Source organism: Pteronotus mesoamericanus, unplaced genomic scaffold (genome assembly GCF_021234165.1).
Source record: "Pteronotus mesoamericanus isolate MK-2021 breed Mesoamerican mustached bat unplaced genomic scaffold, CSHL_Meso_final contig_179, whole genome shotgun sequence".
NCBI lineage: Eukaryota > Metazoa > Chordata > Mammalia > Chiroptera > Mormoopidae > Pteronotus > Pteronotus mesoamericanus.
This window is the reverse complement of record NW_026555075.1, coordinates 4962959-4988002: the sequence shown is the minus strand read 5'-3', so window position 1 is coordinate 4988002 and position 25044 is coordinate 4962959. Positions and strand designations below refer to the sequence as shown.

Below are 25044 nucleotides of genomic sequence, written 5' to 3'. Positions count from 1 at the left end.
TAGTTATTTTAGGCATCGCATTCCACTGGAAGGTGGGATAAGGAGAGGATGGGGGCAGGGAGTAAGATTTTCACTTTATAATCATCCATAGGGGAATATCTCATAGTAAAATCTCACAATATCTGATACTAGCTTTAGGATAATTCAGTAGAGTGTTGCTGGGAGTGCTGGATGTGATTATTATTATATGTGGGTAATTTTTCGAGCTAAAGGATAGATACATGAGTGTTTATATTCTATTCTTTTTGCTTTTGTGTACTGTATATACTTGAAAATGTCCATAATAACAAGTTTTTCATGTTGGCCCTGGCTGATACAGTGGTTTTGCTTTTTCTGTTTCATAACATTTAATATTTGAAAGAAACATCTTGTGTTAAATAGTTGGGAAATTCATAAGCCTTATAACTTTACAGGGATCCACAAGAAAAAAGGAGGACAAAGGTAGTTACTACTTTTAATCTGATAGTTGGTGTTTTAAATTTACATACCAATGTATGGATTTGTTTCTGTTTTTTAATCTTTCAGGCATATGCTAGGTTTCTCATTGTGTGGTAAGTTAAGATAGATCTGAGGAATTCAGTAGTTGCAGTAATGGTTTGAAGAAATATATATACTTTTGTATTTTTTTCTTTCTGCTGGATAAAAAATGAAATGTAATTTATAGTTTTCTTTTTTAGTGAAGTTATTAGGTATTTTCTTATGTTTCTTTTCCTATTTTGAAAGCAATTACATTTTATTCTTTTATCTTAATCTTTATCCTGATGTTACATTTGACTTTATGAAGATTACCATAAAGGACATTACATGTAGAAGTACTTTATTTTTTAAATTTACTGACATCAAGATTTAATATGGAAAGAATATTTTTGTTCTAATAAGATTAAACATTTTACAAGAAAAATTAGGATTTTCCTATATGAGGTAAAATAGAATAGGTGATTCTGGTGAATCGATTGATTTTTGAGAAAGGTATTTAAAGAATAAAAATTAAGAACTACAAGAATTTGAATATGAAGACGTATTTTAGAAACATAAATTGGGCTTGGAGTAAATGAACTTAACATTGTAAATAACTTACCATGTGCATTTATGATTTTAGAAATTATGATTTATTGACACAATATCTATAAGAAAAAAAATCATAGGAATTCAAGGAACTTTGCACTGGTTTATAATATCTGAAACTGAAAATATAACAAGGGATTTTGCCTTGATATTCTTTGACCTTTTCAGGCTTGAGCCAATACCAGGAATCTTGAAGTAATGAAAAATGGGAGGCCTTGCTGTACCCCATTCCTGAGTTCTGCATAGGCTGTGTGCTCTAGAGTCTGGTTTTAGACTAGCTCCAGCAAAAAACAATTTATAAGTCTTTTTCATATTTAAAATTTCAAGGGTAGATTTATCGTAAAACTATACACTTTGTGTATGTGCATGTGTGACTAGGTATCTAGCGTTATAAACGTGTATTATTGTTCTAGCTTTATAAGATTAAAAGTTAAGCCCTGGCTGGTGTGGCTCAGTGGATTGAGCACTGACCTGTGAACCAAAAGGCTGCTGGTTCGATTCCTAGTCAGGGCACATGCCTGGTTGTGGGCCAGGTCCCCAGTTGCAGGCGTGTGAGAGGCAGCCAATCGATGTATCTCTCACATACCAATGTTTCTCCCCCTTTCTTTCTCCCTCCCTTCCCCTCTCTCTAAAAGTAAAACAAAATCTTTAAAAAATTATGTTAAAATTAATATCAATATAATGACTAGATAAAGAAATTATAGTAATTACTCTTTTAATATCAGTAGTTTAATTACTCTTTTAATATCAGTAGTTTTAAAATACTTTATAGTATATAAAGTTTTAATCCTGTGGCGGGTAGTTTGGTGGTATTTTCTATTATAAATGAAGAAATAAGTTACTTGATGGAGATTCCAATTTGGAAAAAACTATCTCCTAAGTGAAGTCTTTTTCAGCCTTGTAGTGGAAATTAAGTTTATCAACACATCTTTATAGCCTTCTTCCCTTGTATTGTTAACAGCTAGGAGGGTGTGTGGGTCTTGATTCTTGGAATAACTTACCTAGCTAATACTAAAGGATAGAGAAAACAATTACATGTGATACATGGAAAAAGAACACAAACTCAAGCATTGCATACTACTAATTATAAGTGTGTAATTGACAGAAGCCAAGGTATATATATTGGTTTATAAGTATAGCAGGTTAGAAAATGAAGAGGAGTTGAATTAATACACATGAGGATGATAGGACTGAATTTTATAGAAATAACAAAGTTTGGGCGGTTGTGTAAGTGAGCATTGCAAGATTAAACCAATAGAGAATACATTTTAATTTTTATATGGCCCTATAAAATTCCAGTATAATGCCTAAAATATAAATATCCATATTATACTGAACATTAACAGTATAATTTAGTATTTAGTATAAGTGGTAACTTTGACATAGCCTCAATTATGAACCACATCTTTTTAAGGTTTCATGTTTTTAACAGCTTGAAAATATAATATGGAAGAGCATTCTGCATGTTACTGTCTTGGAGCAAGAATAAATATGTGTAAAATTAGTCAGTTTTGTATATTCTAGTTAAAAATATGCCCATAATTTTAAATGTCATCTACGTCTATTCTGTCATTATATTAAACTAATACTTGTTATTAAATAGTAGCCTTTATTAATTAGCTTAAGCGTTACTACTGTTGTCATAAATATTTTTAATTAAAAATTCTAAATTAAACCCTTCAGTTTTCTCCTCCTTGTGGCAGAACGGGAAAAAAAGTAGCTTTTAAAGTCATAGGTTTCAGTATGAGGTTTTATACTTTAGTAAATGCTGGTGTTAGGTTACAATATCTCTGTTGTATTTCCAACCATTCAGATGTCTGATTTTGAGCCGAGGGTAGGGTGAGCAGTCTCATATCTGAAATTGATCTGTCATGCCATGAAATGTTTTAGTGTTCTTTGAAAGGTCTTGAATGTAGCTTATGTAATAATTGCTAAATATTTATGATTTAAAAATATCAAATGTCCATATTTATGTGGTACCATTTGGAATATACACATTAGCTGCCTCCTAGGGCCATGGAGCAGTGACTTTCAACCTTTTCATCTTATGGCATATGTAAACTAATGACTAAAATTCCGTGGCACACCAAAAAATGTATTTTTTGCTGATCTGACTTAAAAATAGGTATAATTTTAATTTATTCACACCTGACAGCTGTTGTTGTGTTTGCTCTGGTCATTTTTTCATTTGGCAATGGAAGGGAAAAAAAGGTCCGTGCCCCTGACTGAATAGTCAGGTATTGCATGTTTTAAAAATTCTTGGGCACACAGTTTGAAAATCATTGCACTAAAAGTATAAACCTGATGTCAAAAAACAAAAAACAAAACATGAAAGGACACATACCTGAATATCTACACAATAACAAATATAAACTAATTTAGCACAGCTGGATTTTCATATACTACTTTCTGCATGTGGTTTTTCTTTTTGGTGGGTAAAAATTTTTTTTGGAAGAGTTTTTGTATCTTTTTTTGTTTTTTTAAAGATTTTATTTATTTTTGGAGAGGGGGAGGAGAAGGAGAAAGAGAGGGAGAGAAACATCAGTGTGTGGTTGCCTGTTGTGCCCCTGCACCTGGGACCTGGCTCACAGGCCAGGCATGTGCCCTGACTGGGAATCGAACCAGCGACCCTTTTATTTTCAGGCCAGCATTCAATCCACTGAGCCACACCAGCTAGGGCTTTTTGGTGGGTAAATTTTTTTTTTTTAATGTTTATTTCTTGTCTCCCTCTTGCCATGTACTGTTTTTATGTGACAGTAATTGCTCTAATTGCATGTGATCTCAGATAAAAGAAACTTCCCTTAGTATAGTTTGGAATAGGAGAAATCTTGATTGTAATTTTCAGATACTATACTAAGTTTTATTTTAACTTTTGGAACTAGTCATTATCATGAGTAACTCAAAATGTATTGGGTTTAAAGCATAGCTATTAAGGGAAACTGGTAGACTGTCAGTTACCCAAATTTTTGTCTTTATTGATTTTTTAAATTAAAAATTTTAACATCTTTATTGAGATACATATTTTGGGATAGTCCCATACCATATAATTAACCCATTTAAAGTGTAAAATTCAGTAACTATTATATTCATAGAATTGTGCAACCATCACCACAGTTGATTTTGGGACATTTTTATCACCCCAGAAAGATACCCCGCATCAATTAGCAGTTAGTAGCCATTTCTCTTCTACCCCTAGCAAACTAGTAGTTTACTTTCTGTCTCTATAGGTTTGCCTATTCTAGACATTTCATATAAATGGGATCATATATTTTGTCTTTTATGACTAGCCTATTTTATTTAGCATAATGTCTTTAAGGTGCTTTCAAAATATAGCATGTGTCAGTACTTCATTTTTTTATATTGTTGAAGAGTATTCCATTGTATGGATGATAATTCTACGTTTTGTTTATTCATTTATCAGGATGTTTGGGTTTTCCCCTTTTTGACTATTACCAGTAATGCTGCCATGAACATTTGTGTACAAGTTTCTGTGTGCACATATATTTTTATTACTCTTGATTATATGTCTGGGAGAGGGATTGGTTGGCTGTATGGTAACTCTTTATTTAACAGTTGGAAAATCTGCCAGGCTATTTGCCAAAGCTCAGGATTGTTTAGCCATAAGCTCATATCTTAGAATGTTAACTTGCTTAAAATTCAGGAGGACTAATAATGTAGCAGTAACTTAATTCTGCTAGATTTGTCAAGTTAGATAAGAACTTGTTCCCAAAGAAATTAATCACTACCACAAACAGATAAATTAGGAATTATGCTCAAATAAATGTGTTTGGTGCTCTAAGAGTTTTTTTTTTTTTTTTTGGCAGTTGTGCCATGTCATGAGTAAAAATGTAATCACTTGAAATTTGAAATTCTGTTAGGTTGGCCAAAAAGTCTGTATGGTGTTTTTCCATAAAATAAAAAACAATTTTCACCAGTAACATTGATTTGGATATTTTGAGTATGTTGGCTATCTCCAGCATGGTAGAAGTTTGTTCTCAATTAATGTCTCGATCACTGTCAACTTCACCTTGTCTACCCAACCATGCAGGATCATCCAGTGAGAAATCTCTAGCACGAAACTTAACAAACCACTTTTGACATATTCGATCAGCCACAGCATCTTCTCCATACACTGGACAAATCCTTTTTGGTGTTTCAGTTGCATTTTTACCTTTCTTGAAGTAATAGAGCATAATATGCAAAAAATGATGCATATTTTCTTCCATCTTCAATATTAAAATGGCTACACAAAAATTCACCAGTTTTGAGGTTTTTTTAAAAAATGCACTCTGATAAGGCAGCTATAACAATACAGCCTAGCAAAATTGTTTCAAATGAAGTAAAGACAACTGAGCGCTACTAGAGCCATCATATGGAAAAAACCAAACAAACTTTTTGGCAAACCCAATATTCTAAGAATTAGGAGATGAGGTAGAATTTTGGATGAACTTAAATTTTAAGTAATTTTTAAAATTAGGTAAGAAATACATTCTTATTATCGAGAAGTATAAGCATAGAGAATCCAGTTTAAATTGTCTATAATCTTTTTATAACTATGTAACCTTTATTAGTGGTTGTGTTTCCTTTTTCTGCATGTGTGTGTGTGTGTATACACATAAACACAAAAATTAAACACTTAAATCAAAATTAGGTTTGCACTAGTTGCAGTTTTTCCAAGGTGATTTTTAATAGTAACATTTTAGTGCTAAAGGATATGCCAGGAACTATCTAAGTATTTCGTGTGTTTTGATTTATTCAAGCATTGTTAGTTTTTCTTTCATCTTTATTTTTTTTAATGCTTTCTTATTTTTCAATTACAGTTGATGTACAGTATATTAGTTTCAGGTGTACAGCCAGTGATTACACGTTTATATATCTTACAAAGTGATCACCCCAATAAATCTAGTACACATCTGACACCATCAGAGTTATTATAGTATTGCTAACTACATTCCCTATGCTGTACTTTACATAACTATTCTGTAACTACCAATTGGTACTTCTTAATCCCTTCACCTTTTTCTCTCATCCCCCCAGTCTTCCATCTGGCAACTGTCAAAATGTCCTCTGTATCTAAGATGAGTCTTTTCCCACCATTTGTTTATTTTGTTTTTTAGATTTCACATATAAGTGAAATCATGTGGCATGTATCTTTTTCTGTCTGACTTATTTCACTTAGCACAATACCCTGTTTCATACATGATGTTGCAGATGGCAAGATTTTACTTTTTTTTTTTTTTATGGCTGAGTTCATATTCCATTGTAGATATATACCACTTGTTTATCCATTAACCTATTGAATGATACTTAAGTTCTTTCATGTCTTGCCTACTGTATATAATGCTGCAGCAAACATAGGAATATCTGTGTTTTGGTTTAGTGTTTAGGGTTCCTTCAGATAAACCCTCAGAAGTGGAATTGCTGGGTCTTTTTTTGGTCTCTTTTTATAGTCTTTGTTTTAAAGTCTATTCTGGCTGGTAAAAGTATTGCTTTGCTACCCAGGTTTTTTTTTCTTCCATTTCCTTTTTCTTAAAATATCTTTTTCATCCTTTAAGTCAGTGAGTCCTTTGACTGAAATGAGTCTTTTGTAGATAGCACATATACTTCTTGTTTTGTTATCTGTTTAGCCACCCTGTCTTTTCATTGGAGCATTTAATCCATTTGCATTTAAAATAATTGTTAATAGATATGTGTTTATTGCCATTTTATTATTCATAATTTTTTTTTCTTTTTAAAGAGAAGACCCTTTACCATTTCTTGTAATGTTCATTTGGTGGTGATGAGCTCCTTTAGTTTTTATCTGGGAAGCTCTTTATGTGTTGTCTGATTTTAAGTGATAGCTTTGATGGGTAGAGTAATCTTTGTTGTAAATCCTTTCTTTTCATCACTTTAGTATTTCTTGCCAGTCACTTGGCCTGCAAAGTTTCTGTTGAGAAATCAGCTGACAGCCTTATGGGAGCTCACTTGTAGGTAATTGTCTTTCTCTTGCTGCTTTTAAGATTCTGTCTTTAACCTTTGCCGTTTTAATTAAGATGTGTCTCATTACAGGTATTTTTGGGTTCATCATCAAGTTAGGGAAGTTTTCAGTCATTATTACTTCACATAGGTTCTCAATCTCTTGCTGTCACTCTCCTTCTGGTACTCTTACACTTATTACAGTTATTACACTTCAGGTTGTCTCAAGGGTCCCTGAAACTATCCTTATTTAAATAATTTTTCTTTTTGCTGCTCTTACTGGGTATGTTTTCCTGCCTTTTCTTTCAAATCTCTGATTGGATCCTCTGCTTCATCTAATGTGCTGTTGATTCCTTCTAGTATATTCTTCATTTCAGTTATTATAGTCTTCATTTCTTACTGGTTCTTTTCTATGGGTTCTATGTCCTTTTTTAATGCTGTTGAAGTTCTCACTAAGTTTCTTGAGCATTCTTAAAACCATTGTTTTGAACTCTATCTGGTATTTTGTTTGCCTTCATTTTATTTAGTTCTTATTTCAAAGATTTCTCCCGTTCTTTCATTTGGGGCATTTTCTTGGTTTCCCCATTTTTATCTGCTTCTTTGTGTTTGTTTCTATGTATTTGATGGATTTATGTCTTCCAGTCTTGGTAGAGTGTCTTTATGTAATGGGTGTCCTGTAGGGTCCAGTGCCTCATCCTCCCAGGTCACCCAAGCTCCATCAGATGACCCAGATTCACCCACTTTTAACGTGGGCTGTGTGCACCCTCCTGTTGTAATTGAGTCTTGATTGCTGTTGGCATGACAATGGGAGGGATTGACCACCCCAGACCAATTGGCTAAGGGGACCAGCTATGATTATAGTGAATTTGCTGCTGTGCAGGGGCCAGCTGCATGGAACAGAACTTGCTTCAGCTGGGTTCTGATACTGGCCTAGTCTACTCCTTGAGAGTGTCGCTTGTGGAGGTGGTTGGGTGATTCTCTGGCGTTGTCTGAAGATGGCCACTGGGTGTTCCATCTTTGGGGCCCTGCAGGAGGTGCAGGCCAAGAGGAGCTGCTGCCTATGCCCTCCCATCTGGCATGAGCTACAAAGTCTTCTGCAGATAGCTACTACCTGTGCTGGGCGTGGAGGTATCTATGAGTAGCCAAGCTACGAACATAGTCTGCCTACCACTAGTGGTAGTCTTGGACCACTTAGCTAGAGGTATGTGGCATGCTGAGGTCAGATGCTGCTTCCTTGGGGTTTGTGAACCTTTGAGAGAATTTAGGAAAGCCCACGGTCTGAGCCAACAGAGGCCATTTGTATGGAAAAGCTACTGGAAGTGACTTGGATGGGCCTGGAAGTTGGGTGGGGCAGAGTCTCAGTGAATCACCAACATGGGGTGAACAGTGATAATCAGGTTGATGGAGACTCATATATGGTGCCTGCCAGTACCTGCAATGGGAGGGCTCAGCAAAGGAATAATGGCTTCTTCCAGCACTTCTGTCAGTGAGAAAGCTGCCCTTCTAGCCCTTGCCCCAGAGCCAGACAGTTCAGTTCTTCCCTGTATGTCGGTGGCACCTTTTGAGCTGCTGCCCTAGCGCTGGAGCTCCGAGTGAGTAAATCCAAGTAAGTCCGTGTGCAATCCCTTTCAGAGGAACTGCCTGGGATTCCAGCAGCCCTCCATCTTAACTTTAATCTCTAGTGGTTTTCACAGCCAGAAGTTACAGAGATTTATCTTCCTGGCACTGGAACCCTGGGCTGGAGAACTTTGTGTGTGGCTGGGACCCTTAGATTTTCGCAGGTACCTCTGAAGCTGGGATAGTCCTGATTTTTTAACTTCTACATGTGGGTGTGGGGACCAGCCTTTCCAAGTCTTTACCCCTCCTACCAGTCTCAATATTGCTTCTCGAACTGTATATCCTTAGGACTTCTTATTCTTAGAAGTCATAGGACTTCTGTTTGGCTAGATTTCAAGTGGTTCTCAATAATGGTTGTACTGTAGTTTAGTTTTAATTTTGATCTGATCTTTGGAGGGTGCCAGTAGGTTTACCTGCTCTGCCATATGGACCAGAACCCTCTGTTTAAGCATTATGACTTACTGAGGTGTTGGTGTTATTGTTACTGCTGGTTTACAGATGGGAAAATTGAGACTCAGTGAAGATCAGTTACTTGCCCTTGGTCAAATAGCTAATAAAAGGCAGAATTAGGAAATTTGGATATGCTCTTACATTACTAATTATTGCTTTTCTGTACATAAATCTTTGTTTGCCTATATAATTATTATAGCTTCCTGGAGGTGTATTACTGGTTTGATATGCAAGTGAGTTTAAATGCATTCCTCCACACTCCTTCCCCCACTCCCTAAAGAACTGTAACAATGGCTTACATAAAGAAATAAGATACATGCTCATGAAAAGAACCTATGCATCACAGAAAATGTGATCAGGTATTTGAAATAATGCTACTGCTTTTATATGTTACAGATAAACCACATAATCCTATGGTAAATGCTGGAGCAATTGTTGTGACTTCATTAATAAAGGTAAAATGTTGACATTTCCTTTTAACCTTGTAAATTTTTTTAGTAACTAAGGCATAAAGGTGGATTTTGGATTATTTATGTAGAAGTATAAAAAGTTTTCTTTTGGTGTTAAAAACATTAAACAAATAGTGTAAGATTAGGATATTTATTTATATAAAAATAAATGGTATAATTTCAAGGGCAAAATTAAAAACAGATGACTCATTGTAAATTTCAACAGTTACTCTTGACCTGATGATCTGGCAAAAATTCAAAAAGAAGTCTGCTGAACAATAGGGACAGATGCTTTTCTGTTTAAAATTTTGATTTTTCTTTCTCTTCCTTTTGGCTCTCTTAGAATGAACAGTTGTAAACAGAGTTAAAAATATTTACTGTTTAATGTTTGTCATCAGCATATGTAGGAACAAATTGTTCTGGTACTTTGTGTTAAGACAAAGTATGTTTACCCTTAAACATTTCAAGTCTTTTATATTTTCATTAACTTCATTATTTTCATTTGAACTTATTTTATTTCAATCATGTAATAACTAAAATAAAAAGGACTTACTCCAATTATTAAGTTATATTATTTTTCTCATGCTTTGGTTTGCATTGTATGTTTTCAATTTGTGTGTGTTTGTGCGCGCACACGCACACGCGTATCTGGTTTGCCTTAATAATTGGAAACTCTCATGTTGTTTGAAAATGGTTCTGTTGTATGGTGCTGTTTAGATTTGCATTTGCAACATTTATGCACTTTCCTTAGTAAATCTGTGCCTATTTATTCCAAGCTTGGGGAAAAAAAAACCCATGGCTTTGTAGATGTATTATTGAGGATGGGATATCCTGGTTAGACAAAGAATGTTTGAATATAAATTATGCCCCTGGCCCAATTAATAAAAATTCATCTACTATATATACTATAAATCCTGTTAACTTTCATGAATTTTATATGTTCTTGAGAAAATGCCTTTAAAGTACAAGACTACTACCTTAGGAATATATATATTTAGCTGTTAGTTTAGGGAAAAGGCTTCAAAACTACTGGCCACTTAATCCTTGTAACTCCTGTAAGGTAGATATTATAGCCAAGTATTGTTTTTTAATGTAACTAATTTTAATAAGCTATGGAAATTTTCATTTTGTTCTTTATAATGTCTAGTTATTCATGACTGTTTCATATAAGAAAAAAGTTGTCAGTTTGAGGTGAAAATAAACTGTTTATGGTAAAAAAATATAATATGAATAGTGCTAGGCACAGTCCTGCCTTCAAATGGCTTACATGATAGTGGAGTATACACAAGTAAATGGGCCCTTATAATGAAATACAATAAATACTGCAATGAGAGAAAAGTCTTAACAATAATTGTTAGATTTGAACAAGCAACTTAAATTAGAGGTAATCAAAGTTATAATACTACAATGTATGTGTTAATAATTCTTGATGAGAAAACCACTAGAATGGTTCTGAACCTGTTTTAGATCTTCCCAGAAAAAATGTTCACATACCATGATTTTATATAAAATTTTCGGAGTTCACAGACCCTTTGAAGCCAGTCCATGGATACTCGTTTAAGAACTCTCACACTGGAGAAAGATTGACATGGCACAGTAGTATTTTCAAGAAAGGGCATATGTAAATGATTAATAGAAACCTTCTTTAACTGCATGCAATTAAAAACCATCTTCGGTTTAATGATTTATGGGTTTAATATACCACCCTGAAATACTGCATGTGGGAAATGCATGTCTGGTCACATCATACTGTCACTTCATTAGTTTTACTTACCGTCTTCGTTCACAATCTGTAACTTGTACATTGAGCCATATTTATATGAGTACTTAGAAACAGAGTTAAAGAAACACACCAGTGTGGTTCAGTGTCCAACAGTGCACAAATTTAACTGAGTCATCTTTGTATTTACAAATTTGATCAGTGATTTTAAATTTATAAAAGTTTTAAAAATACTGGAAATGAAGCTTTGGGATATGCTTCATACTGAAGGTCATTTTTTTTGCATTTCTATTTTGATTTGTTTTTAGAATAGAAGGTGTTTCACAAGATTGTGTGTGTGTGTGTGTGTGTGTGTGTGTGTGTGTGTGTGTGTGTGTTTAAAATGATGTTTATCTAAATCTTGGAGGGGTTAGCCTGATATACCTCTGTAAAACTGCCCCAATATATCAATATAATACTTACATACTTTAAAAAAGAATTTAGAACTCTTATAAATAGTTGTATGTGATCTCTGCAAGTTATATGATCACATATTTATGAATTGATAATTGAAATTGAGGTAATCTATAGCTGAAAGGGTCTTCAAGCCCAGCCCTTTCACTCTATATAGATGCAGTGAGGAAACTGAGGCTGAATAGGTTCTAATTGCAGCGGAATCAGGCTTGAGCTAAATCTCCTGATTTTTCTGTTTGCTGTTTCTCTTAATTATATCTTTGTCTTTACCTACTATGGAGATATATCTATATCTATATCTATATATCTATATCTATATCTATATCTATCTATCTATAGTCCAAGAGGCTGAAATTTTATTTTCTGAATTTTAATGTATACAAAAGATACAAATTTATTGACTTAAAAGTCACATCTAATTTTCAGTGATACACGTAGACATTCTTGAGACTTAGTACTCACTATCTGTAAGACCTAGGCCTTTTCTCAAGGAGCTTGCATTTGAGTACCCAGAGTTTGGATATTTTACCATGGCTACTAGATTACTAGATATGAGCCCTCTTTTTTCAGCTCTTTTAGTTAATGACCTTAAAGCTATTTTTTTCTTTCAAAATTCAAGACTTTATTATGATGCTATTAAAATATTCTCTCTCATGTTACTTTCCCTCCCACACACAAAAAATTAAGTAGAGTCTTTAGTAAGACTCTTTATTTTATAATTTTGTAGTATTGATATTTTCTCCTTGTAGGGTTGGTGGTGATCCTCAGGAAATGGGGGAAGAGGCAGAGCAAATGTTCAAAGGATTAGCAGATTGTGGAAAGAAAGGAGGATTTGGACAGAACGAACCTGTTGCATAAATTCTTAACTACTAATCTTATAGGAAACCACCAATATTTAAAAATTTAAAGCTATATAGGTAAATACCTTAATAAAAGCAATGTCATTTTGTACATAAAATGCACATAATTTTAGAAAAAACATAAAGGTACTATATTCTTTTTTTTAATATTGTAGCTACTAAATTTAAAGAAATACTTTTTGATGCAGTTTGTCTTATTTGATGATGATAATGTGGTTGTTTGATTTAAAAGAAAGAGAAAAATAAATTTGAAAGGAGCACAGTTATTTTGGATGAAATAGCAGTATCCTAATATAATTTTTTTTCTAGTAGTAAAAATTTCACCTAGTTTCAGTTTAAAAGTTTGGTTAGGGTACGAAAATGAGGACTACATATTACAAGATTATTGGCACACTTCTGCTTTTTTATTTTAAAAGTAAAGAAGTTACATTGTCCTCTTCGTTTATGTATCTCTATTCTAGTGGTAATTTCCAGTTTTTGTCACTTGAAGAAGCTCAATTTTTTTAAATAAAAGGATCTTTTAACTTAAAAAAAGCGTAAGTTTTTTTTCCCTTCTGTCTCTTAAAAAAGTTTAATCATGCTCCATGAAAATCAAGACAAATTTAATACATACGTACTGCTCAGTTTGGTCATGTTAGCAATAACCTGTTAGACTTGCTTGTAAGTCACATTTTTAAGGTAGTTTGTGGCTCTAGGGAGCAATGGATGGTGCCTTGGACTTCCTGGCATTCATAAGAAAAGATTATATGGGTTTATTCACTTCATGTTTATATCAGTTGATGTATTTGAGGTTTCTTTTAAATGAAATTAGGTAAACTTATTAATCAACAGAATTCACTTTTTCGTTGTTTTATTTTGACAGTTAATCTGTGAAAAAAACTCTATTTGGAACATTTTTTACCTGTAATATTTATTGTAATCCTCCAAGTATTTAGTTTTAAAACATTTTCTGTGGCAAGATTAAACTGAGAATATTCTATAAAATTTTCAATTACTTCTTTTGCCTCTTCCATGCCTCTTTTTTTCTTCAATCTCTATTGTCAACTGGCTTTTACATCACAATACTATATGAATGGAATCGAGTGATTTACATGCAAATAACTGATTAATACAGTGACTTTAAGTCATTTTTATATTAAATTTATCCCTGTTAACACTGATATTTTCACCTGTTAAAGTGTGTAATACATGGTTCAGTTTATAAGTATTTTGTGAAAACAGATTGTTAAAAACACTCCAATAATATAGTTAAATTTTTTATTAGCCAGTGTTAAAACTCTCTTCCTCTTTATCAAGTTTCATTTATAAAGTTTTCTTTAAAAGAATAAGTTTTTTAATTTGAAAGGTACGTTTATAGAAAATAAATACATATAATTTTCTAATCTCAGAGTCTCATTGCTACTCTTTTCAAACAAGCCACATGCTTTGCTTTTTAAAAGTCATTTGGTTAATGGATTAGAAATTTGGTAAATATATTTTATCTATTTTTAAAGTTTTTCTGCTATACTTACTGTAACTTTCAAGATTAAAATGACAGTATATATAGTAATGCTGCATAATGATTTAAAATTGGGATAAACATATCCCAAGGTATAGGGTTTTTTTTTTCCTGGAGAAAAAGGGGCATTGATAGTTTTAGACTATCAACTTCAAAATCTCAGTTTTCATAATATGCATTTTTTAAAGTAAATCTACCTTTGGTCCAGATTTCCTTCCATTTTCCAGAAGAAAGGCATACTTCTCATGTGTCCCAAATTTTACTGTGGCGCACTGCTTCAGGTTCTAAAATCCTTTTGGGCGCCAATAAAAGAGAACATTTTGAAATAATGGAGACAATGGTATTGAGTATGTGAGTCATTGTAATGATTGGAAACAAGTCCTCTTGTATACCAGGTTGTTTGTAGTTCTTTGGTTTCAGCAAAATGGAAGAGGATTTAATCAAGTTGTTACTTTTTGTTGCAGCATTATGCATAATTTTTGAGGATTACTGTTTTAAGGAGGAAGAAAATATTCTTAAGGAACAATTTTGTAAATTAGCCTGAGAAATTATTAGCAAATAAACTTTTTTACTTTAATGTTTCATGAAAGTTTTCAAATACCCAAAATAAAGAGATTAGTATATAACCAGTCCCCGTGTACGTATTCCCATCTTTAATTTTCACATGTTTCTTCACACTGCTGCAACTGAATACTTAATAATGATGATGGTTTTTTTTTTACAGGTCATATATTTGCTTTCTTTGTTTGGAGGGTATTTATTCTAGTTTATTTTGTATGTGTATTTTTTTCCTAACATCTTTGCAAATAAACTTTATACGTAACTTTTTCAAAATTAAAATAACATGACATATTATGATTGTTAGAGTCCATATATCCTTGAGGTACATGAAATCTTTCCAAGAGATACTGGGGCAAATATATTTATAGACTTAAGTTAAATGCTGTTTCCAGGATAAATGATAAGAACAAACATTAATCAAGTGCTTTTACATTTAAATGGGGAAGTTTTGGAGAGACTTTCTTGAGTCAATACAATCATTCAAATATTTTGTTTTGCCCAGAAGATTTCAAGTAGCTTACCTAAATTTGTATAATGACAGACATTGGTAAATATCAATTGTTTCTTTAAAAACAGCTTAGGAGCAAAAGTTACTTATACTGGAATTTAGTAAGCTACAAAGTAGAACATGAATGTGACCATAGTCTAGAATTGAAACAGTTTTTTGGTTTTCTTTTTTAAACTAAACAGGATAGCTAAGTAGAGAAAATTTGTATTAATTTTATAGGGCACAGTTTAAGTCAGAGAATGAAAATTCAATATAACTTGTTTTACATTGACTAATTGTATAATCAGTAATTATTCATGTGACATCACAATGCAAATGCTGACATCCTTTTCCAAAAGAGTTGTTTTTTTTTTTTTTTCTTTTGTGTTTTTTCAAAGGTTAAAAAGGTTTTTGTGGTTTAAATGTTGTTACATATTTTACAGCATTAGGATCTATGGAATATTTTGACAGCTGCAACAGTTCAATGAAGTTGGTAATTTCTTCTTTTAATTATTTTTCATTGAACAGCTTTGGAGTTACATTTCTACATTTTGGTGTATTATAAGGAAAGAAAGCGTAAAATATGTCAAAGGACACTTTAGAGAAAATACATAATGATTATAATATGGCTGTAGCTAAATTATCCTTATTTTGTTTAAGCTTTGTTACTACCTAATTTCAATAAAGTAGTGTGGTGGTCTTTCCAGCAACTGTGTGATTGCACATCTCTTCCTAAAATAAGTTGATTTGCAAGGTTTCACAGATTTACAGCCACATTCTAATTCACTTACAAAGTGGAGAATGAACCTAGCTTTGTTCTGTTAAATAATACTCTGATATAGGTTTCCTCCCATAATAAAATTTTAAATGTAATGTTTTTGGTTTTTTGAGGGTAAAACTAAAAATTTTAATTTTTAAAACTATAGTTGTCAAATTATTTTAAACCTGTTTTAAAAATTAGAGATGTATTGTTTCTCTTGGGTGCATATCACCAATTAATACGTTTGATTTCAGATCTACAACTTACTGCTTTGTAAACTTCGCTGAGGTAAAATGAAACCATTTGGCTACTTGAACTGATCTACATTATATAGGTTTTGCCTATTGACATTTGCAGTAGCTAACATGTCAGAAATAGAAGTGGTGAAACAATACATCTTCCATATTCTGAATTGGATTAATGCTAAATACAAATGTAGCTATTTTTAGAGACTATGAAATGTGGTGGTTTTTGGTTTTTGTTTTTTAGTTCAAGTTGTATTATATAACAAGTGATACATTAAAACTAGAGCTTTCTCTGTGTTAGTTAAATCTATCCAAGAATGTTTGCATATACTAGAATTATAAAAGATTAATTTTGCAACGTAACTCATTTTTTCTAACTCTTAATACTGGTTTAAGGTTATTTTAAAAATATAAGTAGATTGTTCTTAATTTAAAACAATTATATATTATATACACACACACACACACACACACACATATATATATATACACACACACACACACACACACACACTAAGGGTGAAACTTTATTTTAAGTTCTTTTTTTAAATATGAAATTAAATAACATTTTCTAGCAGATAATCTGTTGTCATGAAAGATAAAGGGATTTGGAGTAACTTGTATTTAAAATTCTGTAACTTTGGGTTGGGTAAAGTTATACTTAAAATAAAGCATTCCCTTTGTAATTCAGATCCATTCTCAATATATGGGTATTAAAGGAAAATATGTATATAGTTTATGTAAATATTAAGTCATTTTAGAAGTATTTTCTAGATTTAAAAATACTAATGTGCAGTATATTAACTGTAACAATAGTTTGAAATTTTGATATTATATTCATTTAAAACTTAACTGTGGTGGTACCTTTATTAATGTTTTTATGTCTCATTTCTTTGCAGCAAGGAGTGAATAATGCTGAAAAATTTGACTATGTAAGTGCAATATAGAATTCAGTTTTCATGCTACATTCTTTATTATTTAATACTGATTTTTTAAATTTTGTTTTATAGGTGATGCAGTTTTTGAATAAGATGGCTGGTAATGAATATGTTGGATTCAGTAATGCAACGTGAGTCTACTTTATGACTTAAGTTTTTATAATGGTCATTCCTCTTAATACAAAAATCTAGATTATAGAATTTTATTTTAAGTACTGTTTTGTTACTCTGTTTATATGCACACATTGTGTTTAGAATTAATTTATTCTCCCTTGTTGGTTTGTTAGTCACACTAGTATCTAGAAATCTATATATGATGCAGTTTTGCTTTATTGTTCTTTATTACTTCATGTTTATACCCTTTTATAGGTCATGTATATACCCTTGTTGGTTATACTTCAGTGCATAAATGGTTACTTAAAATTTGGTCATTAGAAGGAAATCAATGATTTCTAAATGACCTGGGGTGGAGGGTAGACACACTTAAAATGCTTTTTGTAGTTTTGATAAACTTCTGGTGGGTAATCATAGAATTAAAAGGGACCCCCAAGTTTACCTCAAGTTACTAGCACTTAATTTTATGTCCATCTCTATTAACCTGCCTTAAAATCTTAATCTCTCTGTGCCTGGCGAACTTGACGTTTACATCAGTTTTTTACTTTGAAATTTTGAAGTCTACAGGAACGTTAAAAGAAGAAACAAATATCTGGATATCTTTCACTTATTTTTCTGATCGATGTTTTGTCTAATTTGCTTTTCTATCAACCTCTCGTTAAAAATGTGTCTCTACATATAAATACATACATGTTTGTAAATAAACATGTATGTGAGTGTGTTGTTTCCCCTAAACTGTTTCAAATTAAGTTATAGACATCATGGCACTTGACTCTTAAATAACTCAGCACAGGTATCCTAAGAATAAAGGCATGCTCCTACATACCTATTGATATAATACCAGCATCATCTTTTTTTGTTTTGAGGGAAATTTGTCTTTATTTGACCATGATATGATTATCTACAGAGATAGTACAAAAGTCTATAGTCATTAGAAAAAAATAGGTGTTTAGCAAGGTGGCTGGATATAAAATTGACATTAAAAAGTTAATATCTAAAAATGTATACTAGAAAAAAATCCGTAGTTAATTTGGAGCAAATCTAAGAAATAATTTGTAAAACCCATACACAGAAATCCTACACACACAAAGACCTTAAAGGAATACCGTATCCATGTGTTCATAAATATCCTGTGTTAATAAATAGGGAAACTTAATTACATGAAAATATAAATCCTTTCCAAATAGATCCCTGGATTTAGGTGTAGTTCCCTTCAGAATTACAACAGGGTTTTCATGATTCACCTGAATTCCAACATATATAGAGAAAAATCAAAGGACTGAGAATATCTGAATATTCAAAAGACGAATAAGGGAGAGGAAGCTTTGCCTGCAGATGTCAAGTCTTATCATGAAGCTATAGTAATTAAGACTGTAATGATGGAAGGAGACTTGACTTGGAGTGGTGAACACACTGTACAATATACAGGTGATGGATTATAGAATTATAACCCTGAAACCTCTAATTTTATTAACCAATGTTAATCTCTGTGGGATAGCTTAGAGAACTTAGAAACCAAACCACAGATGAATGACCAGTTGATAAGTGACAGAGATGAGGTGAAACCTCATTAGTTGGAGGAAGGACTATTCGATAAATGGAACTGGAAAAGCTGGTCATCTGTTTTACTTCTGTATGGGAAATGGAAGACCAGCTTTTCCAGTTCCAGCAGCACTCTGAAGAACATGAACATTAATTTAAAAGTAGGATATTAATCAATATGTGAATATCCCCAGGTTTCCTCTAAATGCATATTATGGCTTTTTTTTGTTTCAGGAACTAATCAAGGTCTCTCTTGTCTTTTAAAAATAGAACAGTTCCCCTGCCTTAGTCCCTTGCTTTAAAAAATTTTTTTAACTGGCTTCTTGTGAAGTTTGGCAACCAATTGTTTTATAGAGCAGGAATTAACGAACTTTCTGTAAAAGACCAGAGAGTAAATATTTTGGTCTTGTTCTCTCTGTTACAACTACTCCATTGTTTTAGTAGGAAAGTAGCCATAGACAATATGAGGCTGTGTTCCAAAAACTTTATAAAAACAAGCAGAAGGTTGGATCTGGCCCAGGATCTGTAATGGATATTCCTTATTTTTAATAGGTCTGGTTGTTTCCTCGTGATTAGATAAAGCTTAATCACTTTTGGAATGACTCTTAATTAGATGATGCTTTGTATGTTTCAGAGGGCAAAAATTTTCATGTTGTTTGCTTTACCAACTTTCATTCATCAGCCTAAGTATCTTTCCCAGGAAATTTTTCCCCTCATCTTGACCCTCTTCTGTACTCTCATATTACGAAATTTTACTGAACTTATTCTGTGTCTTTCTTTGCTCCATCATCTCTGATTTCCATAGACTCTGATTTCCTTAAGACCTGGATAGAGTGTCTTCCCATTCATTTCTGTATTTTTGTTACCTGACAGATAATAGGCACTTGATAGAGTGTTTGGTAAACAGAACTATGTGCTAGGGACTGATATTTGTTCAGTGGTTAGTTTTTCATACAGTTCGTTTTTTCAGCAGCCTTCTGGACACTTGTATGTTGAACTCTCAAATATATATTCAAATTTGTGGGATTAAATCTAAATCAGAACTCATTCTTTTTCTTCCAAAACTGCTCTTTGTTTTAGGGATCCTCATGTCAGTTGATAACACCATTCTTTCTGTAGACTTTGTTAGATACCTAGGTATTGTACTAGACTTCACACTGTTTCTCTTTTTTTGCCATGATGTCCTAAGACATGCCCAACTGCTCTCATGTTTGATCATACCTCTCCTTCCGTTTCTATCACCATTACTTAAGCTCAGGCTTTCTGTAATTCTCATTACAGTAGTCACCTTGTAACATCACTCATCCTTTCTTATACCCTTTCCCAAACTTATGTCAGAGCTAACTTTTCTACAGTGTAGAGCTGACAAGGTAACTTGTTTGAAAGCCTTTAAGCTTTCCTTTTGTTGGTAATTAGGAACTATTACATTTTTCAGTATTTATCAGTCTTGATAATTTGATCCTAGTCCCCTTTGTTAGTTTGATGTTTCTCCACTCTTCATGAATCCCATTTCCCGGATGTGTCAGAATATTTGCTATTCTTCAGTGAAATCGTGTATTTTTTAGTTTTATGACTTTGTTCATGCTACTTCCTGGGCTTCCACCTGAAATCTATTAATCCAGTGAATGCCCTAAGGCCCATTTCATGTGAAATTTCCATGAAATCCCTTAGTTGGAATTGACTTTTTATACTTTTGAGGTAGCCAGAAGATTCTGCATTTTTTAGTCTATTTTGATGGTGGAATATTTGGCAATTTAAAAATTATCTTCTTTATTCACAAAATATGAAGATTAGAAAGGGCCTGGTTCATTTTAACCCTTTTATTGCTGACAAAATTAGGATAGAAAGAAGTATCACTTAGATTACTTGCCCAGGACCACATAGCTAGAACAGAACTGGGACTGGAAATAGCAGTCTTTTTGACTATTAACTCAGTGTTCTTTAAACTGCACTTTGATATACAAACTAAACTAGAGAACCATCCTTTCACAGCAAATAAAGCAATTTTTTTTTCTTCTAGGTTTCAGTCTGAAAGAGAAAGTGGAGATCGAAATTTTGCAATAGGATATTACTTAAAAGAAAAAAAGGTTTTTAATTTTTGTTTCTATTTTATATTATTGTTTTACTTAATAAAATACATGGAGATATATGCTAAGAATTCAACAGCAGATATTAAGCAACTACCTATTACTATTTAAGGTTCAGAAGTTTTTGCCAAACAACCTTGAGTTAATGCTATCAAAATCGTAATATTATTCAATTGATTTGTATCTGGCAGTATTCAAATATTTGAGTAGTTATATTAATACAAATTTTGCATAAGGACTCACCCATTTACTCAAAAGTATAATGCCTGACTGTTGTTGATTATTTTATATTTTTAAAAAATTTTAAGTGGCTGGACCAGTGACTTGGTTTATGAGTTATGAATCAGTTTGTTTTTGTTAGTCAAACTAGTATCTAGTAATCTATATATGATGCAGTTTTGCTTTATTCTTTATTATTTCATGTTTATACCCTTTTATAGGTTATGTGCTATTTTGTTCTCAATTAAAATAAAACATTTACTTACATTTTCGGTTTAATCTTGTATTTTTTTACCTATATGCATATATTTTTTTTCTGTGTTTCTAATTACCCTTATATTTTTTCAGTGTTTTCCAGAAGGCACAGACATGGTTGGTATATTAGACTTCTATTTCCAGGTAATTTACTTTAAATTTATGAATTGTATATATATAAATGTGTGTATCACATTTTGCAGAATATGGAGATCTCTGAAATCTTGGCCCTAGGCCAAGGGAAAATGCTTTACCCATTGACTTTCAAAAAAAGGAGCTTATGAAAGACAATCTTGTATCTGTGTCTCCTAAAAATTCGCAACTCAGAATGTAATAGGGAGAATTTTTTCTGTAAACACATTATATATGAAAGAAGTGTCAAAAATAATGTACATTTCCAGAAATTGGCTTCTCCTTACTATAAAATGAACTCTCTTTTCTTAGCTTTTAAATTTTGTTTGGGGGGGTTATTTATCAGAAGGTTCATAGTATTTTAAAGTTGCAATTTCTCAGTTTATTTCTTCAGTGTCACGTAGTGGGTTTTCTTTCAAGTTACAGTAGCAGCCTCTACTCTTTACATATTGATGGAGGAGGGGGCCACTTATAATCTGCTGTGGTATAGAACTCAGTTTAAGATAGTTTTCCTGAATTCTCCCCAACCCCCCCATACTTTCTGTTCAATTCATTTTTACAGTTTGAGTATCATTAGTGCCTCTGATGGGTCTGTAATATGAAGCTACGTAGTATCAACTTCTTAATTTCTAGATTAGGTTATATTTTCCTGTTTTTATTTTTGAAGATGTTTTAATTTTAACCTTTTCATAATCTTAATATATAAGAGAGATTGTTACGAAGTAGATTTGATAGCAGTCCAGGTCACAGTTTGTCACCTGCCCAGTGTGAAGAGCTGTAAATTGCGAATCCAGATTATCAACATAAATAAGGTCTAACCTGGCCACTGTTTAGCCATCTGACTTTATTTCAATTACTGAGCCTCAGTTTCATTTTCCGTGGCATATTCTTGACCTAACTTTCTGCATCGAAAATAACCTAAAGTAATTAGTGTGAAATTTCTTTGAAATTATATAGCCTCATATTTACTTCTATCCAGTAGCCCTTATTTTTTCTTGTAGCCCATATGAATTTATTCAATATGTTAAACTTCTTTTCCTTTGGTATGCATATTTAGATTGGGCTAATACAGCTTACATGCTACTAAACCTACTGTAAAATTTCTACACTTCAGTGTATAAATCAAGAGACAGCTGTAGAAGCCTTATTTAACTTTCTTATAGAGGGGCTGCATCTAATCAAACATTCATCAGGGTTACAGGAAAGTACTCAAACTAGGATTTGTCAGACTAGGAGTGTATTACCTTATGACAAACAAAATCCCAATTGATACTAAATATAAATTAAGAAATGATCATTGGAATTTAAATCTCATAAAGTTTTTTATGATTAAATCAACTTTGAGTCTTTGTATGGTCAATATAGTAAGTAGATTTTGTAATTTTGGGGAAATTGGAAAGAGGTTTTAAAATAAATAGACAAAAGTGAAAGTAAGTAAAGTGGCATTAGTCATTTTTCTAATTCACTGTAGTTCATTAGTTTTTCTTCTTGCTGACTTCAGACTCCTTTGTGCCTATTGTATGTAGATATTGAAGTGTGAATGAGGCAAGTTTGTAAGTTGAGAACTCAGTCTTTTCTTTCTCTTCTCCATTCCCACCTTCTTTTTCTCCTCTGCTTTTCCCCCATTTTGGTTACTGTTAATGAAAAATAAAATAAATCACATTTATTGTTCTAGTTTTAGGGGAAAATTTGGGTTTGGTTCCGGTAGTTTGATTATATTTAAATACAAAAATTTCATTCTACATTGTAATTGAACTTTGCTTTTTTTTTTCATTCATTATAGAATATCTAGCACTCATAGTCAATATCAAATAAATATTTGAATGTTAATAGATGGTTTAAAAGGGAACGTTTTGCTTTAGGCCCATAGAATATCCAGCCTAGAACTGTCTTAGATTTTCTTTCACCTGCTCCTTTGCCATATGCAGATGCTGAGCTTGTTATAAGTGAAATGTCAGGCAATTAAAATTTTTTTCTAAAGTATCATTTTCTCATATTGATGCTGTTTATTATACTGATGTTATATTGCTTTATCTAAAAAAATATATGATGGTTCCTTTTTCCCTGTAGCGTTAATAATTATGTTTGTGTATCTTACAGAAATCATTAAACATCAAGCAACTTTGAATATCACATGGAAGAGTTACAAAGATTAGTGCTTAGGGTCTCACTATTCCAATCCTAGTTCTGCCATTAAAAGACAGAATAACTGGGCAAATCAGGATAAGCCTTAAAGGGGCTAGACCTTTGTTCCAATTAAAATCTTCAGAATGTTACCAAGTTATATTAAAGGATCCCTTTGGAAGAAAGATTTCAGACCTCTATGAAATACCAGATAAAATAGATTATCTTAGAATTCAGCTCTAATACTAAAAATAATGTGAAGCTAAATTTTCAGAATTTGGTTTTTGCATCCTTTTAGCTATGTTCCATTGAAGTAACTTGTGAATCAGCTAGTGTGATGGCTGCAACATTGGCTAATGGTGGTTTCTGCCCTATTACTGGTGAAAGAGTACTGAGCCCTGAAGCAGTTCGAAATACACTGAGTTTGATGCATTCCTGTGGCATGTATGATTTCTCCGGGCAGTTTGCTTTCCATGTAAGTTACTGTTTAACCTTAATTTACTCTGGCAAGAAACTAGTTAGCACTAGTTTTATTTAAAATGTAGTTTGAACTTTGCTTCTAAAATTGTACATTAATTTTTGAGAGAGAGACTTGTTTTCAAGTTTAATTTGTTGCTACCAAATGTTCTTAACAACTTGAAGTTGTACCTATGAGAACCTCATCAGTTCTTTTAAGGCATTCCAATGTACAAGGTTAGTATAGACTTTACTTTTACTTGTTAATTCTTAGCATTATGGAGTACACCTCAAGAATTCCTTAAGTTTAGAAAATGCATAATTGTAATGTTTAACATTTTTGGTTAAAGCAATACATGTTTTAAAGGACTTAGAGTATATTAAAGTTAAAACTAAAAAATATACTGCTTTAAGCTCTGTTGTGAATTTGCCATTTGTAAAATGTACAGAGTTTTCTTATTTCATTCTGCGTACTTCAGTGAGCAAATGCCCTAAATTTTTTATTTTGAAATTTTTAAAACAGAAAAACAGATTTATTTAATGTTAATGTAGCAACTCAACTTTAATAATTATCAATACATGACCAGTTTTATTTCATCTGTATGTATACCTACTTTCCCCACCCCGTCATAGTTCAGTCTGTAATTGTAAGTGATGAGGGCCCTTAAACCCACAGTGCCATTCTAACATATAAGAAACTAAAAGAAATTGAACTTTTAATATGATCATAATATTTAGCCAATGTTCAGATTATCTGGATTGTCTTATACATTACTGTTTTACAGTTTGACTTGGGCTGTAAGTAGTAGTGCCTTACATTATGCTTGTATTTCCCTTTATTTTTCTTCTTTATTCTGTGGTCTTCCCCCCTTGACCTCTTTTTCGTATTTTTGGTTGAAAAAAATACGAGCTAACAACCATAAATACCCCAAGTAACGTGTGTTAGGAGAACTGGTAATATTAAATGTCTCTCTTTATTGCCTTTATTTGACAAACGTTTGTCCCAGGCTCGTAGTGTGCCCTGTGTGGTGCCAGAGCTGGGTAGCAGGGCTGAAGG

At 32.5% G+C, this 25044-nt stretch overlaps 1 protein-coding gene across 2 annotated transcripts in view; it reads left to right on the top strand.

The window, feature by feature from the left end:
- The window catches only part of GLS (glutaminase), an 81074-nt gene that overhangs the window by 23160 nt on the left and 32870 nt on the right, over window positions 1–25044 (top strand). For both annotated transcript variants that reach the window (XM_054566720.1, XM_054566722.1), the window contains exons 7-12: window positions 9484–9542; window positions 17020–17052; window positions 17131–17189; window positions 20735–20801; window positions 21369–21419; window positions 23830–24006. In XM_054566720.1, the coding sequence (XP_054422695.1) occupies window positions 9484–9542; window positions 17020–17052; window positions 17131–17189; window positions 20735–20801; window positions 21369–21419; window positions 23830–24006 (446 nt within the window). The remainder of the gene's footprint in view (window positions 1–9483; window positions 9543–17019; window positions 17053–17130; window positions 17190–20734; window positions 20802–21368; window positions 21420–23829; window positions 24007–25044) is intronic.